Genomic DNA, 22,077 nt, shown 5'->3' on the forward strand with positions numbered 1-22,077 from the left:
TGCTCCGGCTTAGTCAGTACATAGAGGTCCCAACTACAGAGAGTGCAATACTAGATCTCCTATTAGGGAATAGGATAAGGCAGGCGACAGAAGTTTGCATAGGGGAGCACATTGCATCTAGTGATCATAATGCCATTCATTACAAGGCAACTGCAATGTTAGCATTTACTTCAAGAGGACTAGAATATAATAACAAGGAACATAATATAATAATAATATAACATAATAACCCTCCCTGCCCCTGAAGACTTCTCCCTCCACCCTTCTCTCCCCTCTGGTGAGTGCTTCTGTTCCAAGCCCCCCAGCTTTTGAGTTTCCTGTCTCCATGGGTATAACCATCTTTCCCCACCTGACTGTGACTGCGGGTCAGGATGAGAGATATTGGAGAGACTACATCAAGGCAAGGCTGCTAGGCTGGACGGTATCAGCCCCAGGGTACTGAAGGCCCATGCGAGCCAGCTGTCTGGTAGTTTGCCAGTACCTTTACAATCTGAGTCTGAGTCAGGAAAAGATACCGGTGCCATGGAAGTCTTCCTGCTTGGTTCCTGTACCCAAGAAGGTGACTCCATCTGACATCATCTGACTACAGAGCAATTGTCCTCACATCTCTTGTGTGAAAGTGCTGGAGAGGCTGCTGCAGACTTACCTTGGACCACAGGTGAGATCTTCATTGGACCCTCTACAGTTTGCCTACCAACCTCATGTGGGAGTGGAAGATGCCATCATCTACCTGTCGAAGGGAGCTCACTCCCGCCTGGATGATGCTGGTGGCACTGTGAGAATCACATTTTTTGATTTCTATAGTGACTTCAGTACAATTCAGCCACTTCTGAGCGAGAAGCGGCAAAAGATGGGCGTAGACCAATCCACTATCTGCTGGATTACTGACGACCTGACAGATAGACCCCAGTTTGCATGGCTGGGTAGTTCTCTGTCTGAGGTGGTGGTGAGTGGAACTGGAGCCCCACAAGGAACTGTCCTGTTTCCGTTTCTGTTCACACTGTACACCTCAGACTTTCAGTACAAATCTGAGTCCTGTCAATTGCAGAAGTTCTTTGATGTCTCTGTGGTGGTTGGGTGTATCAGAGGTGGGCAGGAGTAAGTACAGAGGAAAGATGGACAAGTTTGTGGAGCAGTATGTGAGGAATTACCTGCTCCTGAATGTGGCCAAACCTAGGAAGATGGTGATTGATTTTAAGAGGAAGAGGACTGTCAGGAGTCCTGTATATATTCTGGGAGAAGGAGTGGCAGTGGTGGAGGCATACAGATGCTTGGGTGTTCACCTCAACAACTGACTTGACTGGAAAACCAACACCAAGGCTTTTACAAGAAGGGGATGGGCAGATTCTATTTTCTAAGGAAGCTGAGCTCCTTCAATATGTGCAGCACGATGTTAAAAATCTTTTACCGGTCTGTTGTAGCGAGTGCAGTCTTCTTTGCTTCTTTATGTTGCGGGAGCAGCGTCGCTGCTGGTGATGCAACAGATTAAATAAACTCATCAAGAAGGCTGGATCCATCCTGGGCTACAACCCAGACTCTTTTGAGTTAGTGGTGGAGAGGAGGTCACTAAACAAACTGTTATCTGTTATGGACAATCTGGCTCATCCTCTCCATAAGCTACTGAATAAGCAGCAGAGCACCTTTTCAAACAGATATTCAGCTCCGCCGTCACAAAGATCATTACAGAAAATCTTCCCTATTGAATGCAATAAGCATATACAACAGGTTCATCTCTGTGCGACAGGAGAACACACATCATAGTACAATAGTCTCTGTTGTATTACTTCGTACGTTATTATTGCACATTGGGAAATTATTATTGTGTATGTTATTATTCTGTACTTTATTATTATTTAAGTCTACACGCTGCTAAGTGTGTTTTTAAATGTTAATGCTGTAACAAAAGAATTTCTCACTCGGGATCAATAAAGTACTTAGTATTATTATTAAAGTTCAGGCTTCATAAGGCACTAGTGAGACCTCACTTGGAGTATTATGCGTACTTTTGGGGCCCTTATTTAAGAAAAGCTGTGCTGACATTGGAGGGGGTTCCAAGGAGGGAATGAAAGAATTATCATAGGGGGATCATGTACAATGCCTACAAAAACTATTCACCCTCCCCACTGCCCCCCCCCGGACGTTTTCATGTTTTATTGTTTTACAACATTGAATTACGATGGATTTAATTTGGCTTTCTTTTTGATACTGATAAACGGAAAAAGACTCTTTTGTGTCAAAGTGATCTAAATTAATTATAAACATGAAACACAAAATAATTGATTACACAAGTACTCACCCCCTTCAAGTCAGTATTTAGTAGATGCACCTTTGGCAGCAATTACAGCCTTGAGTCTGTGTAGATAGGTCTCTATCAGCTTTGCACATCTGGACACTCCAATTTCTCTCCATTTTTCTTTACAAAACTGCTCAATCTCTGTCAGATTGCATGAGGATTGTGAGTGAAAAGCCCTTATCAAGTACAGCCACAAATTCTCAATTGAATTGAGGTCTAGACTCTGACTTGGCCACTCTTGGACATGAACTTTGTTGTTTTTAAGCCATTCTCGAGTAGCTTTGGCTTTATGCTTGGGGTCTTTGTCTTGCTGGAAAACTGCTCCCAAGTCACAGTTCTCTTGCAGACTTCATCAGGATTTCCCTGTATTTTGCTGCATTCATTTTACCCTCTACCTTCACAAGCCTTCCAGGGCCTGCTACAGTGAAGCATCCCCACAGCGTGATGCAGCCATCGTCATACTTCACGGTAGGGATTTTTTGATGATGTGTTCACATGGTGTGCTTTGATGATGTCCAGTGTTTGGCTTATGCCAAACATAGCACTTAACCTGATGACCAAAATGCTCAATTTTGGTTTCATCAGACCATAGAACCTTCTTCAGCTGACATCAGAGTCTCCCACATGCCTCCTGGCAAGCTCTAGCTGAGAATTCATGTGAGTTCTTTTCATCAGTAGCTTTCTCTTTACCACTCTCCCATTAAGCTGCAACTGGTGAGGCACCTGGGCAACAGTTGTTGTATGCGCAGTCTCTCTCATCTCAGCCACAGAAGCCAGTAACTCCTCCAGAGTTGTCATAGGTCTCTTGGTGGCCTCCCTCACTAGTCCCTTTCTTGCACAGTTACTCAGTTTTTGATGACGGCCTGCTCCGGACAGATTTACAGCTGTGCCATATTCTTTCTATTTCTCGATATTGACAACTGTACTCCAAGGGATAGTCAGTGACTTGGTAATTTTCTTGTATCCTTCTCCTAACTTGTGCTTTTGAATACCCTTTTCACAGAGTTGCTTTGAGTTTTCTTTTGTCTTCTTGGTGTAGTTTTTGCCTGGGTACTGATTCACCAGCAGTTGGACCTTCCAGATACAGGTGTATTTTCACTACAATCAATTGAAACACCTTAACTGTACACAGGTCTCCAAAAATACATCTTCATTTGACTAATTATGTGACTTCTAAAGCCATTTGGCTGCACTAGTGATGATTTGGTGTGTCATATTAAAGGGAGGTGAATACTTATGTAATCAATTATTTTGTGTTTTATATTTGTAATTAATTTAGATCTCTTTAACACTGAAGAGTCTTTTCTGTTGATTAGTGTCAAAAAAGCCAAATTAAATCCACTGTGGTTCAGTGTTGTAAAACAATAAAGCATGAAAACTTCCAAGGCGGGTGAATACTTTTTATAGGCACTGCAATGGCTCAGGGCCTGTATTTGCTGGCATTTAAAAGAATGAGGGAAGATATTATTAAAACCTATCGAATATTGAAATGCCTAGATAGAATGGATGTGGAGAGGATGTTCCCTACAATGGGGGAGTCTAGGACCAGAGGGCACAACTTCAGAATAAAGGGCTGTCCATTTAGAATAGAGATGAGGAGGAATTTCTTTAGCCAGAGGGTGGTGAGTCTGTGGAAGTTGTTGCCACAGGTGGCTTTGGAGGCCAGGTCATTGGGTATATTTGAGATGGAGATTGACAGATTCATGATTAGGCAGGGTGTGAAAAGTTACAGAGAGAAAGCAGGAAAATGGCATTGGGGGGAAATGGATCAGCCACGATGGAATGGTGGAGCAGGATCGATGGGCTGAATGGCTTAATTCTGCTCCTATATATTATTGTTTTATGGTCTTATGATATGGGGTCTCTGAAGATCCTCTGGAGGTAAGGTGAGTGCAGACATGGTGAACCAAAAGGATTGTTTCTGTGCTGCATGTCTTTAATCTACTCTACCACTCACCTACCAGAGGAAATTCATTTTGGCCAATCAACCTACCATCCCTTTATGATGTGAGCAGAAGCCCATGTGTTCACAGGGCCAAACTCTAAGGAGTTGAGAATGCAGCCCAGCCCATCACTCAAACCAGCCTGCCTCCAAAGACTGTCTACACCCCCCCCCACTACGTGAGGAAAATATCCAACATAATCAAGGAACACCCCCCACCCTCTCATTACTTTTCCTTCACCCTCTTCCATTGGGCAAGATTTTAAAAGCTTAGAACACTCGAGGACAGCTCCTGTCCTGTTGTTAAGAAACCTATCACAGGCTAAACGTAAACTCTCAAACTCCCATTCTAACACACCATTACTTTAATTTGCCTGACAGAGGAAATGGAGACTTGTCAGTGGGAATAGAATGTCTGCAGGAACCATTGAGCATTCCGGTAAACACAACAAGACTCTGTGCAATCCGAAATCACTGGATGGGATTAAACAAAGATGTAAAAATAACAAATGCTTTTTTGCTACTTTGATTTAATCACAATTTTTCAAAGCTGTGTTCCCAATATCTGTGATTCAAGTATTTTCATATACTATTGATTCGTTATTTTGTTGAAACCAGAGACTTGTTTTAACAATTGTCACCTGCAGATGGCGATCAATGTGCATCAAACCCATGCCAAAATGGCGGAACGTGCACTGACCAGTTGAAAAGTTACCAGTGCTGGTGTCCAGAGAACTTTGAGGGCTGGAATTGTGAAACAGGTAAGAAAAATATTTTATTGAAGCAGCCAAATAAAAACAAGCTTGGCTTTCTTTCACGTTCGAAAACTGTTCCTACTTCAAATTCACTGTAAAACACATCAAAGTTGCTGGTGAACGCAGCAGGCCAGGGAGTATCTCTAGGAAGAGGTACAGTTGACGTTTCAGGCCGAGACCCTTCGTCAGGACTAACTGAAGGAAGAGTGAGTAAGGGATTTGAAAGTTGGAGGGGGAGAGGGAGATACAAAATGATAGGAGAAGACAGGAGGGGGAGGGATAGAGCCAAGAGCTGGACAGGTGATTGGCAAAAGGGGATACGAGAGGATCATGGGACAGGAGGCCCAGGGAGAAAGACAAGGGGGGGGGGAACCCAGAGGATGGGCAAGGAGTATAGTGAGAGGGACAGAGGGAGAAAAAGGAGAGATAGAGAGAAGGAGAGAGAGAGAGAGAGAGAGGGAGAGAGAGAGAGAGAGAGGGAGAGAGAGAGAGAAAAAGAATAAATAAATAAATAAATAAATAGATAACGGATGGGGTACAAAGGGAAAGTGGGGCATTAACGGAAGTTAGAGAAGTCAATCTTCATACCATCAGGTTGGAGGCTACCCATACAGAATATAAGGTGTTGTTCCTCCAACCTGAATGTGGCTTCATCTTGACAGTAGAGGAGGCCGTGGATAGACATGTCAGAATGGGAATGGGACGTGGAATTAAAATGTGTGGCCACTTGGAGATCCTGCTTTCTCTGCTGGACAGAGCGTAGGTGTTCAGTGAAATGATCTCCCGGTCTGCGTCGGGTCTCGCCAATATATAAAAGGCCACATCAGGAGCACCGGACGCAGTATATCACCCCAGCCAACTCACAGGTGAAGTGTCGCCTCACCTGGAAGGACTGTCTGGGGCCCTGAATGGTGGTGAGGGGGGAAGTGTAAGGGCATGTGTAGCAATTGTTCCGCTTACAAGGGTAAGTGCCGGGAGGGAGATCGCTGGGAAGGAATGGGGGGGACAAGTGGACACGGGCGGTTGTGTAGGGAGCAATCCCTGCGAAAAGCAGAGGGGGAAAGTGAAAGACGTGTTTCGTGGTGGGATTCCATTGGAGATGGCAGAAGTTACAGAGAATTATATGTTGGACCTGGAGGCTAGTGGGGTGGTAAGTGAAGACAAGGGGAACCCTATTCCTAGTGGGGTGGCGGGAGGATGAGGTGAGAGCAGATGTGCATGAAATAGGAGAGATGTGTTTGAGAGCAGAGTTGATGTTGGAGGAAGGGAAGCCCCTTTCCTTAAAAAAGGAGGACATCTCCTTCGTCCTGGAATGAAAAGCCTCATCCTGAGAGCAGATGCGGCGGAGCAGATGAATTGCTGGAAGTTGATGGCAGGGTGGGAAGAGGAATAGTCCAGGTAGCTGTGAGAGTCCGTAGGCTTATAGTAGACATCAGTAGATAAGCTGTCTCCAGAGATAGAGACAGAAAGATCAAGAAAGGGGAGGGAGGTGTCGGAAATGGACCAGGTAAACTTGAGGGCAGGGTGAAAGCTGGAGGCAAATTTAATGAAGCCAACGAGCTCAGCATGCGTGCAGGAAACAGCGCCAATGCAGTCATCGACGTAGCGAAGGAAAAGTGGCGGACAGATACCAGTATAGGCTCGGAACATTGATTGTTCCACAAAGCCAACGAAAAGGTGGGCATAGCTAGGACCCATACGGGTGCCCACAGCTACACCTTTAGTTTGGAGAAAGTGGGAGGAGCCAAAGGAGAAATTATTAAGAGTAAAGACTAATTCCGCTAGACGGAGCAGAGTGGTGGTAGAGGGGAACTAGTTAGGTCTGGAATCCAAAAAGAAGCGGAGAGCTTTGAGACCTTCCTGGTGGGGGATGGAAGTATATAGGGACTGGACATCCATGGTGGAAATAAAGCGGATGGGGGCCAGGGAACTTAAAATCATCAAAAAGTTTAAGAGCGTGAGAAGCGTCACGAATATGGGTAGGAAGGGATTGAACAAGGGGGGGATAAAACCGTGTTGAGGTATGCAGAAATGAGTTTGGTGGGGCAGAAGCAAGCTGAGACAATGGGTCTACCTGGACAGGCAGGTTTGTGGATCTTGGGTAGGAGGTAGAAACAGAAAGTGCGGGGTGTGGGAACTATAAGGTTGGTAGCAGTGGATGGGAGATCCCCTGACTGAGCGGATAAAGTTGGTGATGGTATGGGAGACAATGGCCTGGTGCTCCTTAGTGGGGTCATGATCGAGGGGTAAATAAGAGGAGGTATCCGCAAGTTGTCGCTGTGCCTCGGCAAGGTAGAGGTCAATACACCAGACTACAACAGCAACCCCCCTTATCAGCCAATTTTATAGTAAGGCTAGGATTAGTGTGGAGGGAGTGGAGAGCAGAGCGTTCAGATCGGGTGAGGTTGGAATGGGAACAAGGTGCGGTGAAGTCCTGTCGGCAGTTAGCAATGAAGAGATCCAGAGCAGGCAGAAGACCAGTGCGGGGTGTCCATGAAGAGGAGGGGGGTTGAAGACGGGAGAAGGGGTCATCCGTGGGGGTGGGAGAGTCCTTGCCGAAGAAGTAGGCTCGAAGACGGAGCCAGCGGAAGAAGCGTTCAGTTCAGCGTCATGGCGAACACGGAACTCGCTGAGGTGTGGGCGAAGGGGGACAAAGGTGAGGCCCTTACTGAGGACAGAGCGTTCTGCCTCCGACAGTTGAAGGTCGGAGGGGTTGGTGAAGACCCGGTACGGATGAGGGCTGGGATCAGAGGGGGGAGGCTGGGGGTGTCAGTGGAGAGGGGAGGGTTGGGATGAGAGGAAGATGGAGCCTCTGAGGGCCCAGGAGTTGACGGTGGGATCTGAGGGAGACGGGGTTGCAGAGTGGTGGTGGGGGAAGGGGAGACGGAAGTCACAATAGCAGCACATAAAGACCCGGCCTGGAGTTCAAGGCTGGAGTCGCAGTTGGTGGTTGCGCAATCACTTTGAAGGTGTCCATGGTCATTGCTGGAGTCCGGGTTTTGAATATGCCCTGAGGTGTTGGAGCCGGCGAGATCAATGGCAGAGGCCACAATCTGAAGCTCATGCCGGCTAGCATCGGGGCCGGCAGGCTCTGGAGTCCGTAGATGTAGGATCTTGCGATCCTTGCCTAACATGACAAGGTCAAAAAAACGGCGATTGCAGGCGTGAATCCGACGGAGCATGAAATAACGGGTAGGACCATTACAGACAGCGAAGAAAGTGTCCCGAAGATGTGGAAGGGTCTGGGATAGGGACACCAAGTACCTCCTCATGGCGAAGAGGGTGGCCTTCAGAGCTTGACGGGAGAAGTGGCGAGAGGCAGAGTCAATAAAATGTGAGTACCTGGGATCCTCAGAAGGTCCAAATTGAGAGGCACAAAAACGAATCCTAAAGTCAACTGGAGTACGTTGATGGTGGAGACACATTCCAAGGAAGGATATATGGCTGTAATAGCAAGTCTGAGTGAAAATGTGATTGAAAATTCACCGTATTAGCTAAATGTGTATATCTTTCTGCCAATATACACCATGTCAAGATTTAGCCAAATGAAAAGCAAGCTGTTGAAGCCAGAAAATACAATAATAGGGTCATAATAGATAAAAGATGATAGGGTTAATGTTTGAGGTGTGTCTGGTGGCTCTGGGCCTGTACTCACTGGGGTTTAGAAGAGTAAGGGGGGAATTTCATTGAAACTTACTGAATATTGAAAGACCTAGATAGAGTGGACATGGAGAGAGCTTTTCCAATACTGGGAGAGTCTCGAACCAAAGGGCACAGCTTCAGAATAGAGATAGAGAAGAGGAAGGATTTCTTTAGCCAGGCAGTGGTGTATCCGTGGAATTTATTGCTGCAGATGAGTGGGGGGGTCAAGTCATTGAGTAGAGTTAAAGCAGACAAGCTATAGGATATATTTAAAGTGAAGCTTGTCAGGTTCTTGATTAGTAAAGTTGTCAGAGGTAAAGGGTAGGAAGCAGGAAAATGGGGCGTATCTACTTCTAATTGTCTAAATCCTACTGACGAACCCCATTTAAGTTTCTTTGTTCATACAAACACCTCTCTCTTTCTTCATCCCATTCTTTCGTTGCTTCACCCTTCCCTTCAACATTGCAATTATCACACTTCCCATCCATCACTGACAAATATTTCCTCTCTACCTATCCATCCCTTCATGCTCTGCTGCATGTCCCTATCACTCATCCATCCCACCTTTCATTTATCCCGTGTTTCATTTCGATTCATGTCTCTCTCAATCCCAATGACTTTTACAGACATCACTGCAGCCAGCCAGAGCATACAAATTCAGGCCAGGGGTCATGTTCTTGGTCTTTGCCATTCAATAGGACAATGGCTAAAATGACCTTAACTTCGTTCCCACCTAACGCCAGAAACTTTCACCGACTAGCTTATCAAGAACCTATCTACCTCTGCCTTAGAAATGTTCAGGATGTGCTTCCTCTGTGCTTTCAGGATGAGAGTTGCAAAGTCCCTCAACCATCTGACAGAAAATAAATTCACCTCATCATTCTGTTCATGTTTCAAAGACTCCAGCTATTTCTGTTCCTTTGTATCTCCCTCATGTTCCCTTCACAGCTAACTTTCTAACCTATGTTTGTATCATCAGCAAATTTAGCAACCGTACCTTTGGTGCCTTAATCTAGGTATCTTGTTTTATAAGTGCAGCACATTTTGCCAAGGTGAGGAAGACCTATGTGTCGATTCTCCTGGATTTACGGACTCGGCTAACTGTGGTGGGACTGCCTTCATCTGCCTCCAAGTGGGTCTGTATGGCACTTCTCCCCACCCCGAGCTGCAGCAATTGGGGTCTGTCAAGCTGAGCAGAGGTGGGAGTATTGTGTCAGCCGGGCCAGAGTTCCCATGCCTGCTCACTCTCCCATCCCAGCTGTTTCTGTGATTCTCTCCCACACACTGCTATTGTTTATTCTGATTTATGAGCTATTCAGGATACGAACAATTCTCAGGAATGGAACCCTAATGAACCTGGGGCCTGCGTGTATGTGAACTCTGCTTCCTGTTGTTACGTACCCTGTAACTGGGTTGCCAAACCAGCAGAAATGGACCACTTAGTTGAGAGTCTGGATTACTGGAACAAAGAAAGTTTTATTTAAAGAAATAAGTAACACAGTACTCTAATAGTAAGGCTATAAATGCAACAGGTTAGCAATGGTAAAACACACATGTACACAGAACTAGGATAATAGGAATCAGTCAAGCTCTATCGCAGTCTAGGGGTAAAATGATCAGTCTCAAGTGACGCAGAGTTCAGTTCAGCTTAGTACAGTTCGCAGTAATTGCTGTTGTGCTGTTGGAGAGAGAGAGAGAGAGAGAGAGAGAGAGAGAGAGAGAGAGAGAGCGAATATGCAAATTTCCTGATTCAAAACAGACCTTTGATGTTCCTCGCCGTTAACCTTCGGGCGAGCCCTTTTACTGTCTTCTGAGGTCACCGACTGTGACCCCTCCGTTCCGGATACGATCATCCTTCCGCGGTGAACCCAGCACCCAGGCAAGGGCGGACGCACACACCGGGTTCCCGCTGATCGTCCCTTTTCACCCTGTGCGTCTATGGTCGGTCCTGCATTCAGAACTCCAAAACTCGCACCAACATGGGGGGGGGGGGGGCACACTGCTCTTCCAGAGTCTCGTGATCTCGTGGTGTCTTGGTGTGTCTCTTGCCTTAGCAAACCTGTTCCTTTTATCCCCCTGCTAGGGTATCGCCTGTCCGTCAAACTTCAAACAGTTCAGGTTCAAAGCCACCAGTCTGACAATACTCAGAACTGTGTCTCTTTTCGTTAATCTCTCTCATCTGCCATTAACATTTCTGCATGTTTCCCCATTGTCTCCCTTATCTCATCGGCATCAATCTTCTGATAACTTGGTCTTTTGTCACACTGTTAACCAATCTTCTATCCACACTAAAATAGAAAATAGGTGCAGGAGTAGGCCATTCGGCCCTTCGAGCCTGCACCGCCATTTATTATGATCATGGCTGATCATCCAACTCAGAACCCCGCCCCAGCCTTCCCTCCATACCCCCTGATCCCCGTAGCCACAAGGGTCATATCTAACTCCCTCTTAAATATAGCCAATGAACTGGCCCCAACTGTTTCCTGTGGCAGAGAATTCCACAGATTCACTACTCTCTGTGTGAAGAAGTTTTTCCTAATCTCGGTCCTAAAAGGCTTCCCCTTTATCCTCAAACTGTGGCCCCTTGTTCTGGACTTCCCCAACATCGGGAACAATCTTCCTGCATCTAGCCTGTCCAGTCCCTTTAGGATTTTATACGTTTCAATCAGATCCCCCCTCAATCTTCTAAATTCCAACGAGTACAAGCCCAGTCTTTCTTCATATGAAAGTCTTGCCATCCCAGGAATCAATCTGCTGAACCTTCTTTGTACTCCCTCTATGGCAAGGATGTCTTTCCTCAGATTAGGGGACCAAAACTGCACACAATACTCCAGGTGTGGTCTCACCAAGGCCTTGTACAACTGCAGTAGTATCTCCCTGCTCCTGTACTCGAATCCTCTCGCTATAAATGCCAGCATACCATTCGTCTTTTTCACCGCCTGCTGTACCTGCATGCCCACTTTCAATGACTGGTGTATAATGACACCCAGGTCTCATTGCACCTCCCCTTTTCCTAATCGGCCACCATTCAGATAATAATCTGTTTTCCTATTTTTGCCACCAAAGTGGATAACTTCACATTTATCCACATTAAATTGCATCTGCCATGAATTTGCCCACTCACCCAAACTATCCAAGTCACTCTGCATCCTCTTAGCATCCTCCTCACAGCTAACACTGCCACCCAGCTTCGTGTCATCCGCAAACTTGGAGATGCTGCATTTAATTTCCTCATCCAAGTCATTAATATATATTGTAAACAACTGGGGTCCCAGTACTGAGCCTTGCGGTACCCCACTAGTCACCGCCTGCCATTCTGAAAAGGTCCCGTTTATTCCCACTCTTTGCTTCCTGTCTGCTAACCAATTCTCCATCCACATCAATACCTTACCCCCAATACCGTGTGCTTTAAGTTTGCACACTAATCTCCTGTGTGGGACCTTGTCAAAAGCCTTTTGAAAATCCAAATATACCACATCCACTGGTTCTCCCCTATCCACTCTACTAGTTACATCCTCAAAAAATTCTATGAGATTCGTCAGACATGATTTTCCTTTCACAAATCCATGCTGACTTTGTCCGATGATTTCACTGCTTTCCAAATGTGCTGTTATCACATCTTTGATAACTGACTCCAGCAGTTTCCCCACCACCGACGTTAGGCTAACCGGTCTATAATTCCCCGGTTTCTCTCTCCCTCCTTTTTTAAAAAGTGGGGTTACATTAGCCACCCTCCAATCCTCAGGAACTAGTCCAGAATCTAACGAGTTTTGAAAAATTATCACTAATGCATCCACTATTTCTTGGGCTACTTCCTTAAGCACTCTGTGATGCAGACCATCTGGCCCTGGGGATTTATCTGCCTTCAATCCCTTCAATTTACCTAACACCGCTTCCCTACTAACATGTATTTTCCTCAGTTCCTCCATCTCATTGGACCCTCTGTCCCCTACTATTTCTGGAAGATTATTTATGTCCTCCTTAGTGAAGACAGAACCAAAGTAATTATTCAATTGGTCTGCCATGTCCTTACTCCCCATAATCAATTCACCTGTTTCTGTCTGTAGGGGACCTACATTTGTCTTTACCAGTCTTTTCCTTTTTACATATCTATAAAAGCTTTTACAGTCAGTTTTTATGTTCCCTGCCAGTTTTCTCTCATAATCTTTTTTCCCCTTCCTAATTAAGCCCTTTGTCCTCTTCTGCTGAACTCTGAATTTCTCCCAGTCCTCAGGTGAGCCACTTTCTCTGGCTAATTTGTATGCTGCTTCTTTGGAATTGATACTATCCCTAAATTCTCTTGTCAGCCATGGGTGCACTACCTTCCTTGATTTATTCTTTTGCCAAACTGGGATGAACAATTGTTGTAGTTCATCCATGCAACCTTTAAATGCTTGCCATTGCATATCCACCGTCAATCCTTTAAGTGTCATTTGCCAGTCTATCTTAACTAATTCACGTCTCATACCTTCAAAGTTACCCCTCTTTAAGTTCAGAACCTTTGTTTCTGAATTAACTATGTCACTCTCCATCTTAATGAAGAATTCCACCATATTATGGTCACTCTTACCCAAGGGGCCTCTCACGACAAGATTGCTAATTAACCCTTCCTCATTGCTCAAAACCCAGCCCAGAATAGCCTGCTCTCTAGTTGGTTCCTCGACATGTTGGTTCAAAAAACCATCCCGCATACATTCCAAGAAATCCTCTTCCTCAGCACCTTTACCAATTTGGTTCACCCAATCTACATGTAGATTGAAGTCACCCATTATAACTGCTGTTCCTTTATTGTACACATTTCTAATTTCCTGTTTAATACTATCTCCGACCTCACTACTACTGTTAGGTGGCTTGTACACAACTCCCACCAGCGTCTTCTGCCCCTTAGTGTTACGCAGCTCTACCCATATTGATTCCCATCTTCCCGGCTTATGTCCTTCCTTTCTATTGGGTTAATCTCTTCTTTAACCAGCAACGCCACCCCACCTCCCCTTCCTTCATGTCTATCCCTCCTGAATATTGAATATCCCTGAACGTTGAGCTCCCATCCTTGGTCACCCTGGAGCCATGTCTCTGTGATCCCAACTATATCATAATCATTAATAACAATCTGCACTTTCAATTCATCCACCTTATTACGAATGCTCCTTGCATTGACACACAAAGCCTTCAGGCACTCTTTTACAACTCTCTTAGCCCTTATGCAATTATGTTGAAAAGTGGCCCTTTTTAATGCTTGCCCTGGATTTGTCGGCCTGCCACTTTCACTTTTCTCCTTAGTACTTTTTGCTTTTACCCTCACTTTACACCCCCCTGTCTCTCTGCACTGGTTCCCATCCCCCTGTAGTGAACTAACCTCCTCACACCTAGCCTCTTTTTCATTTGATTCCCACCCCCCAACCATTCTAGTTTAAAGTCACTTCGGTAGCCCTCGCTAAAATGTTACCTCCTGCACCATAACCCCTGATTTTCCACAACCTCTGAGGTGGGAGCTGATCAAGTGCAGCACACCCTGCACTCTCTACTCCTTGGTCCATAGCATGTTTAATTATCTCATGGACACAGATTCCCTTTTCCCATCTGAACTCTTGTATTGATCTAGACCAACTCCCATTACCTCTGGCACTTCTCCTCAATCTGCTTTCTCCCACTTCCTGCCATGTGCTTGGGATGACAGTCAGGATCTGAATTACCCCACTCCTCACAAAGTTTTCACCTTTCCAGTGAATTACAGCAGCATTGCTTCACAGCTCCTTGATCTTAAGGGTTCTGGAGGATTATAGCCAACACAAGACCAATACTCACAGAATTTCAGCATTATACAGTTTGGCACAATCATTTGGCCCATGGTTGATCCCTAACTAACCCTCTCCAGCCTTTTCCGAGTGCACTGCAATTTCTGTTCTGAACGGTATTAATCCCGTTCTCTTTTGAAAGTTACTGCTAGACATGGGACGTGTGTTTGGGCTTCTGTACCTCCTGCTCGATGGGAGGGGTGGGGGCAGAAGAGAGAATGTTCGGGGAGGGTGGTGGGGGTTCTTAGGGGCTGGTTTCTGTGATGGGCTCAGCTGGGACCGAACCTGTTTTACAATATACATTAATGATTTAGATGAAGGGATTAAAAGTAACATTAGCAGATTTGCAGATGACACAAAGCTGGGTGGCAGTGTGAAATGTGAGGAGGATGTTATGAGAATGCAGGGTGACTTGGACAGGTTGGGTGAGTGGGCGGATGCATGGCAGATGCAGTTTAATGTGGATAAATGTGCGGTTATCCACCTTGGTGACAAGAACAGGAAGGCAGATTACTATTTGAATGGAGTCAAGTTAGGAATAGGGGAAGTACAACGAGATCTAGGTGTTCTTGTACATCAGTCACTGAAAGTAAGCACGCAGGTACAGCAGGCAGTGAAGAAAGCTAATGGCATGCTGGCCTTCATGACAAGAGGAATTGAGTATAGGAGCAAAAAGGTCCTTCTGCAGTTTTACAGGGCCCTGGTGAGACCACACCTGGAATATTGTGTACAGTTTTGGTCTCCAAATTTGAGGAAGGACATTCTTGCTATTGAGGGAGTGCAGCGTAGGTTCACGAGGTTAATTCCTGGGATGGTGGGACTGTCATATGTTGAAAGATTGGAGCGACTGGGCTTGTATACACTGGAATTTAGAAGGATGAGAGGGGACCTTATTGAAACATATAAGATTATTAAGAGATTGGACACGCTGGAGACAGGAAGCATGTTCCTGCTGATGGGTGAGTCCAGAGCCAGAGGCCACAGTTTAAGAATAAGGGGTAGGCCATTTAGAACAGAGTTGAGGAAAAACTTTTTCACCCAGAGAGTGGTGGATCTGTGGACTGCTGTGCCCCAGAAGGCTGTGGAGGTGAAGTCTCTGGATGCTTTCAAGGAAGAGATGGTAAGAGCTCTTAAAGATAGCGGAGTCAAGGTATATAGGGAGAAGGCAGGAACGGGGTACTGATTGTGGATGATCAGCCATGATCACAGTGAATGGAGGTGCTGGCTCGAAGGGCAGAATGGCCTACTCCTGCACCCATTGTCTGTTGTCTATTGTCTATAGAGTCACAGCTCTAGAAACTCAGATGCAATCCTGACCTCTAGAACTGACTGTGTCCCTGTGACATTATGTGTTTCCCATGGATGTGCTGGTTTCTCCCACGTCCCAAAGGTGTGCAGGTTTGTGACTGGTGTGGGTGGTCGAGAATAGTGGGTTATAGATGTTACAGGCAAGTTATAAGCTAGAGAGGGTGTGGTTGGAATTGCTTTGAGAGATGTATGGTTTGGGAAGGCTGAATAGCTAGCTTCTGCAGCACAACATGGGACCTTCATCTGCTTTCTCAGAGAGCATAGTCTGGATCATTCTAACCTCCCAGTTGGAAAACGGCTCATGCACTGCTGGTCACTGACATTTGCAAATGGAAACAGTTCCTCTGTTTACTCTGCAAAGATATTTCATAATCTGGAATGCCTGCCTCTCAAATCTCATTTTAACCTTTTGCACTCCAGGGAGAATAAACACAGTTGCTCTACTCTTTTCCCACGGATGATGTTCCTCAGATCCTCCATAACCTTTCTAAAATTACTTCAGTCTGGACTGGGTCAGAGAGCAGGCACCTAAATTGTAGTTCAGGTGCCAATCTCCATGCACTGTTAGCTTTTGGTAATGCTTAGTGATTCCCATTCTATTGTAAAAATCTTAATAATCCAGTCTCTGAGTGGTTGGATATCCTGAAGTTTCAACATCAGCTGATGATATTGCCTTTTAAACTCAATGGAGAAAAATTCCCCACACTCCCCTTAATTCCATGTGATTTGCTGAAGAATTTATTGTACTACATGTTGCATGATAGAAGACCCTGAGATCTAGGGTTGTTCCCAGGGACACACTCGGAGTCAAACAGCAAGTGCTGTTGGCAGTTCATCAGCTCTTTGATTTGCCTGAAACTAGTTGATCTGCTAACACACTGAAATGTCCGTGGAGGAATGCTGCTGACTGGCACTTCCCAGGCTGCAGGAGTTCGTGCTGAGGGACACACAGAAATTTGATGCAGCCACCACAAGGGCTCGGTGAGAAGGACCACAGAGTAGAGTTCTTCCTCTACCAGAGAGGGAGTTGCTGGATTGAGGAGGAAGCCCACCAATTATTATTGTAGCATTATACCACCCCAGAGTGCCACATGTGTGACAGCCAGCAATCCTGTTGCTTTGTATGAATGCAGGTGTGAACAGTTCAGAAAGCATTGATTATGAATGTAAAGAATGAATAGGAATTAAACAGTTTATTATTAGAAATAATTCTTCATTATAAAGTTTATTTTGTTTAAAAAGATACTAGATCTCTCATTAGGAAATGAGAAAGGACAGGTAACAGAAGTTTGTGTAGAGGATCACTTTGCATTTAGTGATCATAATGCCATTAGTTTCAAGATAATTATGGAGAAGGATAGTTCTGGTCCTTGGGTTGAGATTCTAAACTGGAGAAAGGTCAGTTTTGATGGTATCAGAAAGGAGCTGGCAAGTATGATTTGGGACAGGTTGTTTTCTGGCAAGGATATACGCACCAAGTGGGAGACTTTCAAAAGTGCAATTTTGAGAGCATTGTGTTTGTATGTTCCTGTCAGAATAAAAGGCAAGGATAAAAGTTTTAGGGAACCTTGGTTTTCGAGAGATATTGAGGTCCTGGTTAAGAAAAAGACGGAGGTGCATAGCCACAGTAGTGCAGACACTCGGGTGATGCTATTACATTTCAGGGCATCGGAGTGCAGAGTCCAATCCCAGCATCCTCTGTAAGGAGTGTCTGTACGTCATCCTGTGAAATGCGTGGGTTTTCCCTGGTGCTCTGGTTGCCTCCACATTCTAAAGATATACCAGGTAGATTAATTGTTCATTGTAAATTGTTCCATGATTAGGTCAGGATTAAATCGGGGTGGTTGGGCATTGCTGGGCAGTGCAGCTCAAAGGGCTAGAAAGCCTATTCCATGCTGTTACTCAAAGTAAATAAAAGGAAAATTGATAGATCAGGCGTAGGCAGGTAGGAACAAATCGGGTACTTGTGAAGTATAAGAAATGCATGAGAACACTTAAAAGGAAACCAGGAGGGAAAAAGGAGGTAAGAGGTTGCTGTAGCAGACAAGGTGAAGGAGAATCCCAAGGGCTTCTACAGATATATGAAGGGCCAAAGGTTAGCAAGGGACAAAGCTGGTCCTCTGGAAGATCAGAATGGTCCTCAATGTGTGGAGCCAAAGGAGATGGGGCAGATCTAAAATGGATATTTTGCATCTGTATTTACTCGAGAGATGGACCAAGAAGTGAGGGAAAACAACAGTAAGGTCATGAACTGTATATGGATTAGAGAGGAGGAGGAGATTTTGCTGTTTGGAAGAAATTTAGGGTGGATAAATCCCCAAGTCTTGATAAGGTATTCCCTCGGGTCGTATGGGAGGCTGGTGCAGAAACTGCAGGGGCCCCAGCAGAGATATTTAAAATAACCTTAGGCACGGGTGAGGTGCAGGAGGAGAGGACGGTAGGTAAGGTTGTTCTGTTAATTAATAAAGGCTGTAAGTATCAATCAGAAAATTATAGGCTGGTGAGCCTGACATCAGTAGTGGGTGAGTTATTGAAAGGTATTCTAAAGGACCAGGTGCATTAGTATTTGGATAGACAGGGACTGATTTGGGATAGTCAATGTAGGTATAGTGCATGGTAGGTCATGCTTAACCAATCATTTCAATCTTTTCTTTACAGCTTTTCAAGGAAGTTACCAGGATATTTGATTAAGGCATGGCAGTAGATGTTGTCTGCATGAACTTGAGCGAGGCCTTCAGCAAAGTTCCACATAGGAAAGTTGGTCAAGAAGATTTAGTCGCTCAATATTCACCATGAGATAGTAAATTGGATTGGACATTGGCTTTGCAGGAGAAGCTCGAGAGTTGTAGTAGGTGGTTGCCTCTCTGACTGGACAATGTGACTAGAGGTGTGCCTCAGAGATCAGTGCTGTATCAGTGCTGTATCAGTGCTGATCAGTGCTGTATCAGTGCTGTATCGTTGTTATCAGTGTTGTTTTTCATCTATACCAACCATCTGGATGATAAAGCATCTAACTGGATCAGCAAATCTGCAAATGACACCAAGATTGGTGACAGCAAGGAAGTCTATCAAAGCTTGCAGCAATATCTGGACCAGCTGGAAAATGGCAGACAAGTGTGAGGTGTTGCATTTCAGTAGGACCAAACAGGGTAGGACTTACACAATGAATGGTAGGGCATTGATGGTTCTGGTAGAACAAAAGGAACTGGAAATACAGATCCATAATTCATTAAAAGTGGCGGTACAGGTAGATAGGGTCATAGAGAAAGATTTTGGAACATCGGCCTTCGTAAATCAAAGTACTGAGTACAGGAGAGAGTATGTTATGTTGAAGTTGTATAAGACGTGGTTGAGGCCTAATTTGGAGTATTGTGAGAAAATTTACAAGGATGTTTCCGGGACTGGGTGACCTGAGTTATAAGGAAAGATTGAATAGTTATGCCTTTATTCCCTAAAGCATAGAAGAATGAGGGGAGATATACAAAATTATGAGGGGTATAGATAGGGTAGGCTTTTTCCACTGAGATTGAATGAGACTTGAAGTGGAGGTCATGGGTTAAAGGTGAAAGGTGAATTGTTTAAGGGGACTATGAGGGAGAGCTTCTTCACTCAGAGGGTGGTGAGAGTGTGGAACGAGCTCCCAGTGGATATGGGGGATGTGGATTCGATTTGGAGGGCTGTGGTCCAGATGCAAATCAATGGGAGGATGCAGATTTATACTTCGGCACAGAGGATGGGAAAAAATGTCTATTTCTGTGCTGTCACGTTTTATGACTTGTCTCAAAAAATGGTTGGGAGCATTTAGTAGAGTGGATAATCTGCCAGTCCAGCAATGCCAAATCTTTGAATTATCAGAGATTTACTATGTATTAGTCACATTAGCAGTCTCGATGTTTCTGCTGACTTTAGGGTCCCTCAAATTCCTCACAAATTCATAACCATCAGAATTTTCCCATTTATGGTTGAAATGGTTATGTGTAGATATCTCCCATCTCTACTTGTGTCATTCTTAAAGGTCTTATCATGTCATGTTCCACTCTGTAAAATTTCAAACCTCATAAAATTCTTATAAAACTCGGATCAGCTTTCTGAACAAGGTCCATTAGGACTCCTTTTTGGTGACCTTGAAAGCCTCTGGACCACACTTGGGAGATGATATTTAAAGGGAAAATAACTAACGATTCTGTGTAAATTCCTCTAGTTTTGGACAAGAGGGATCAGGTTGAGGATTTGGGCATGTTCACTGAGAACATAGTTGGTACAATCTGAGCCTTCGCCCTGCTTGCCTGCCTGATCCCAATAGCTTTGTTATCGCTGACCTGTCCATGAGAGAGCAGCACTGGGAGTTGGACAGACAGAGTAAGTTCCCAGGTCAGGCTGAAAGTCAGGTGAGGGCCTAATTGGAGAGAACAGTGGGAATTAACTTTTGGGATGCCAGGGAGAAGAGCAGTCCAAGTGAAGGACCTCAACCTGAATCATCAACGCTCTATTTCCCTCCATAGATGCTACCTGACCCTTTGAGTTCCTCCAGTTATTTGTTCATTTTGCTTCAGGATCCATCATCTGCAGTTACTTGTATCCCCATTGCCTGAAAATAACCTACTTTGCTTGCTTGTAGAAAAAACTACAAAGATTAAATGCATCTTTGAAAATGGGAATTGCCAGCAGTTCTGCAACGATTTTGCTCATTCATCTCGTGAATGTAGCTGTACAGAAGACTACAGGCTTGCAGAAGATGGAGTATCGTGTGTAAAAACAGGTCATTTCTACCATGCTTATTTGACAAGTGATTTGTAACATTGGCAAGAACAGGGTGACAAAGTGCAGGTGCTGAAGGGTGAAGCTTTGAACCTGCTGATAGCAGCATTTGGAGACATCAGGAGCACAAACAGAACCTTCAGTAGGTCCATGGAGAGCTGATGGCAAAGGGAAAGGCAGATAAGGAAAGATAAAGTAAAATATTCCTTTAGCAATCAAAGCAAAAATGCAAGAGCAGAGAGGCTCTTAGTTAGGTCAGTTAGAAAACTGTGTATAGTTGAGGACCCCATAATTGTGTCAGGAGAATGGTGTTGGAGTTGAAGACTTTAATGATGAAGAACGATTGGCAGGGCTGAGGTTCTTCACCCTAAAAAAGAGGAGACTGTGTGAGGAGGGTAGATTCTGAAAGGTTAAGATACAAAGAAAGGGCAGTATTATCCCTTGACAGAAAGAAGGTTAAGCAGCGGCTGAGGGTGAATGGTGGAGCCGGAGGAGTTAGTTCCCATCCCATATTGGGATGTGGAGCTGAATAACGTCAGTAAGAGCTGCGATCTCAGCCACACCTGGTTGAGCAGTTGATCCACAAGACACATGGACACATTGGCTTTCTGCTATCTGACCCTATCACTGCCATAGATCAAAAGTCTTAGTTGGAGATAACCTGAAGTGTAGTGTCCAAATCAAAACAAATCTGTTGGCACAACATTTACTTAATGGAAAAAAAGAAATGATTTATTTTCTCAATAGTGCCGTACCCATGTGGGAAAGCGCCCCGGATGAAGGAGCATGTGGCTGAAGCGCCTGACCGATTGGCCAGAATTGTGCATGGGAAAAATGCTGTCAAAGGACAATCCCCGTGGCAGGTAATCACCAATAATTAGATTCTGATCAGAACTGCAGTGCCCATGACAATTCACTGGTGTCACAAGGCATGGCTGGTGAAGCCTGCAGGTATCAAATAATCGAGAAATAATCTCTTCTCCTCTGCTCCCTTGCACAATTGACCCAGCTACTCTTGATTGAGCTTCAGCAGTCATAGTCGTAGTCATACTTTATTGATCCCGGGGGAAATTGGTTTTCGTTACAGTTGCACCATAAATAATTAAATAGTAATAAAACCATAAATAGTTAAATAGTAATGTGTAAATTATGCCAGGAAATAAGTCCAGGACCAGCCTATTGGCTCAGGGTGTCTGACCCTCCAAGGGAGGAGTTGTAAAGTTTGATGGCCACAGGCAGGAATGACTTCCTATGACGCTCTGTGCTGCATCTTGGTGGAATGAGTCTCTGGCTGAATGTACTCCTGTGCCCAGCCAGTACATTATGTAGTGGATGGGAGACATTGTCCAAGATAGCATGCAACTTGGACAGCATCGTCTTTTCAGACACCACCGTCAGAGAGTCCAGTTCCATCCCCACAACATCACTGGCCTTACGAATGAGGTTGTTGATTCTGTTGGTGTCTGCTACCCTCAGCCTGCTGCCCCAGCACACAACAGCAAATATGATCGCACTGGCCACCACAGACTCGTAGAACATCCTCAGCATCATCCGGCAGATGTTAAAGGACCTCAGTCTCCTCAG

At 45.0% G+C, this 22,077-nt stretch overlaps 1 protein-coding gene across 1 annotated transcript in view; it reads left to right on the forward strand.

The window, feature by feature from the left end:
* The window catches only part of LOC140199209 (coagulation factor VII-like), a 51,647-nt gene that overhangs the window by 24,913 nt on the left and 4,657 nt on the right, over positions 1–22,077 (forward strand). Inside the window, exons 4-6 of the mRNA XM_072260890.1 lie at positions 4,883–4,996; positions 20,354–20,494; positions 21,241–21,356. Coding sequence (XP_072116991.1) covers positions 4,883–4,996; positions 20,354–20,494; positions 21,241–21,356 — 371 coding nt within the window. The remainder of the gene's footprint in view (positions 1–4,882; positions 4,997–20,353; positions 20,495–21,240; positions 21,357–22,077) is intronic.

Source organism: Mobula birostris, chromosome 6, assembly GCF_030028105.1.
Source record: "Mobula birostris isolate sMobBir1 chromosome 6, sMobBir1.hap1, whole genome shotgun sequence".
Classification (NCBI taxonomy): Eukaryota; Metazoa; Chordata; class Chondrichthyes; order Myliobatiformes; family Myliobatidae; genus Mobula; species Mobula birostris.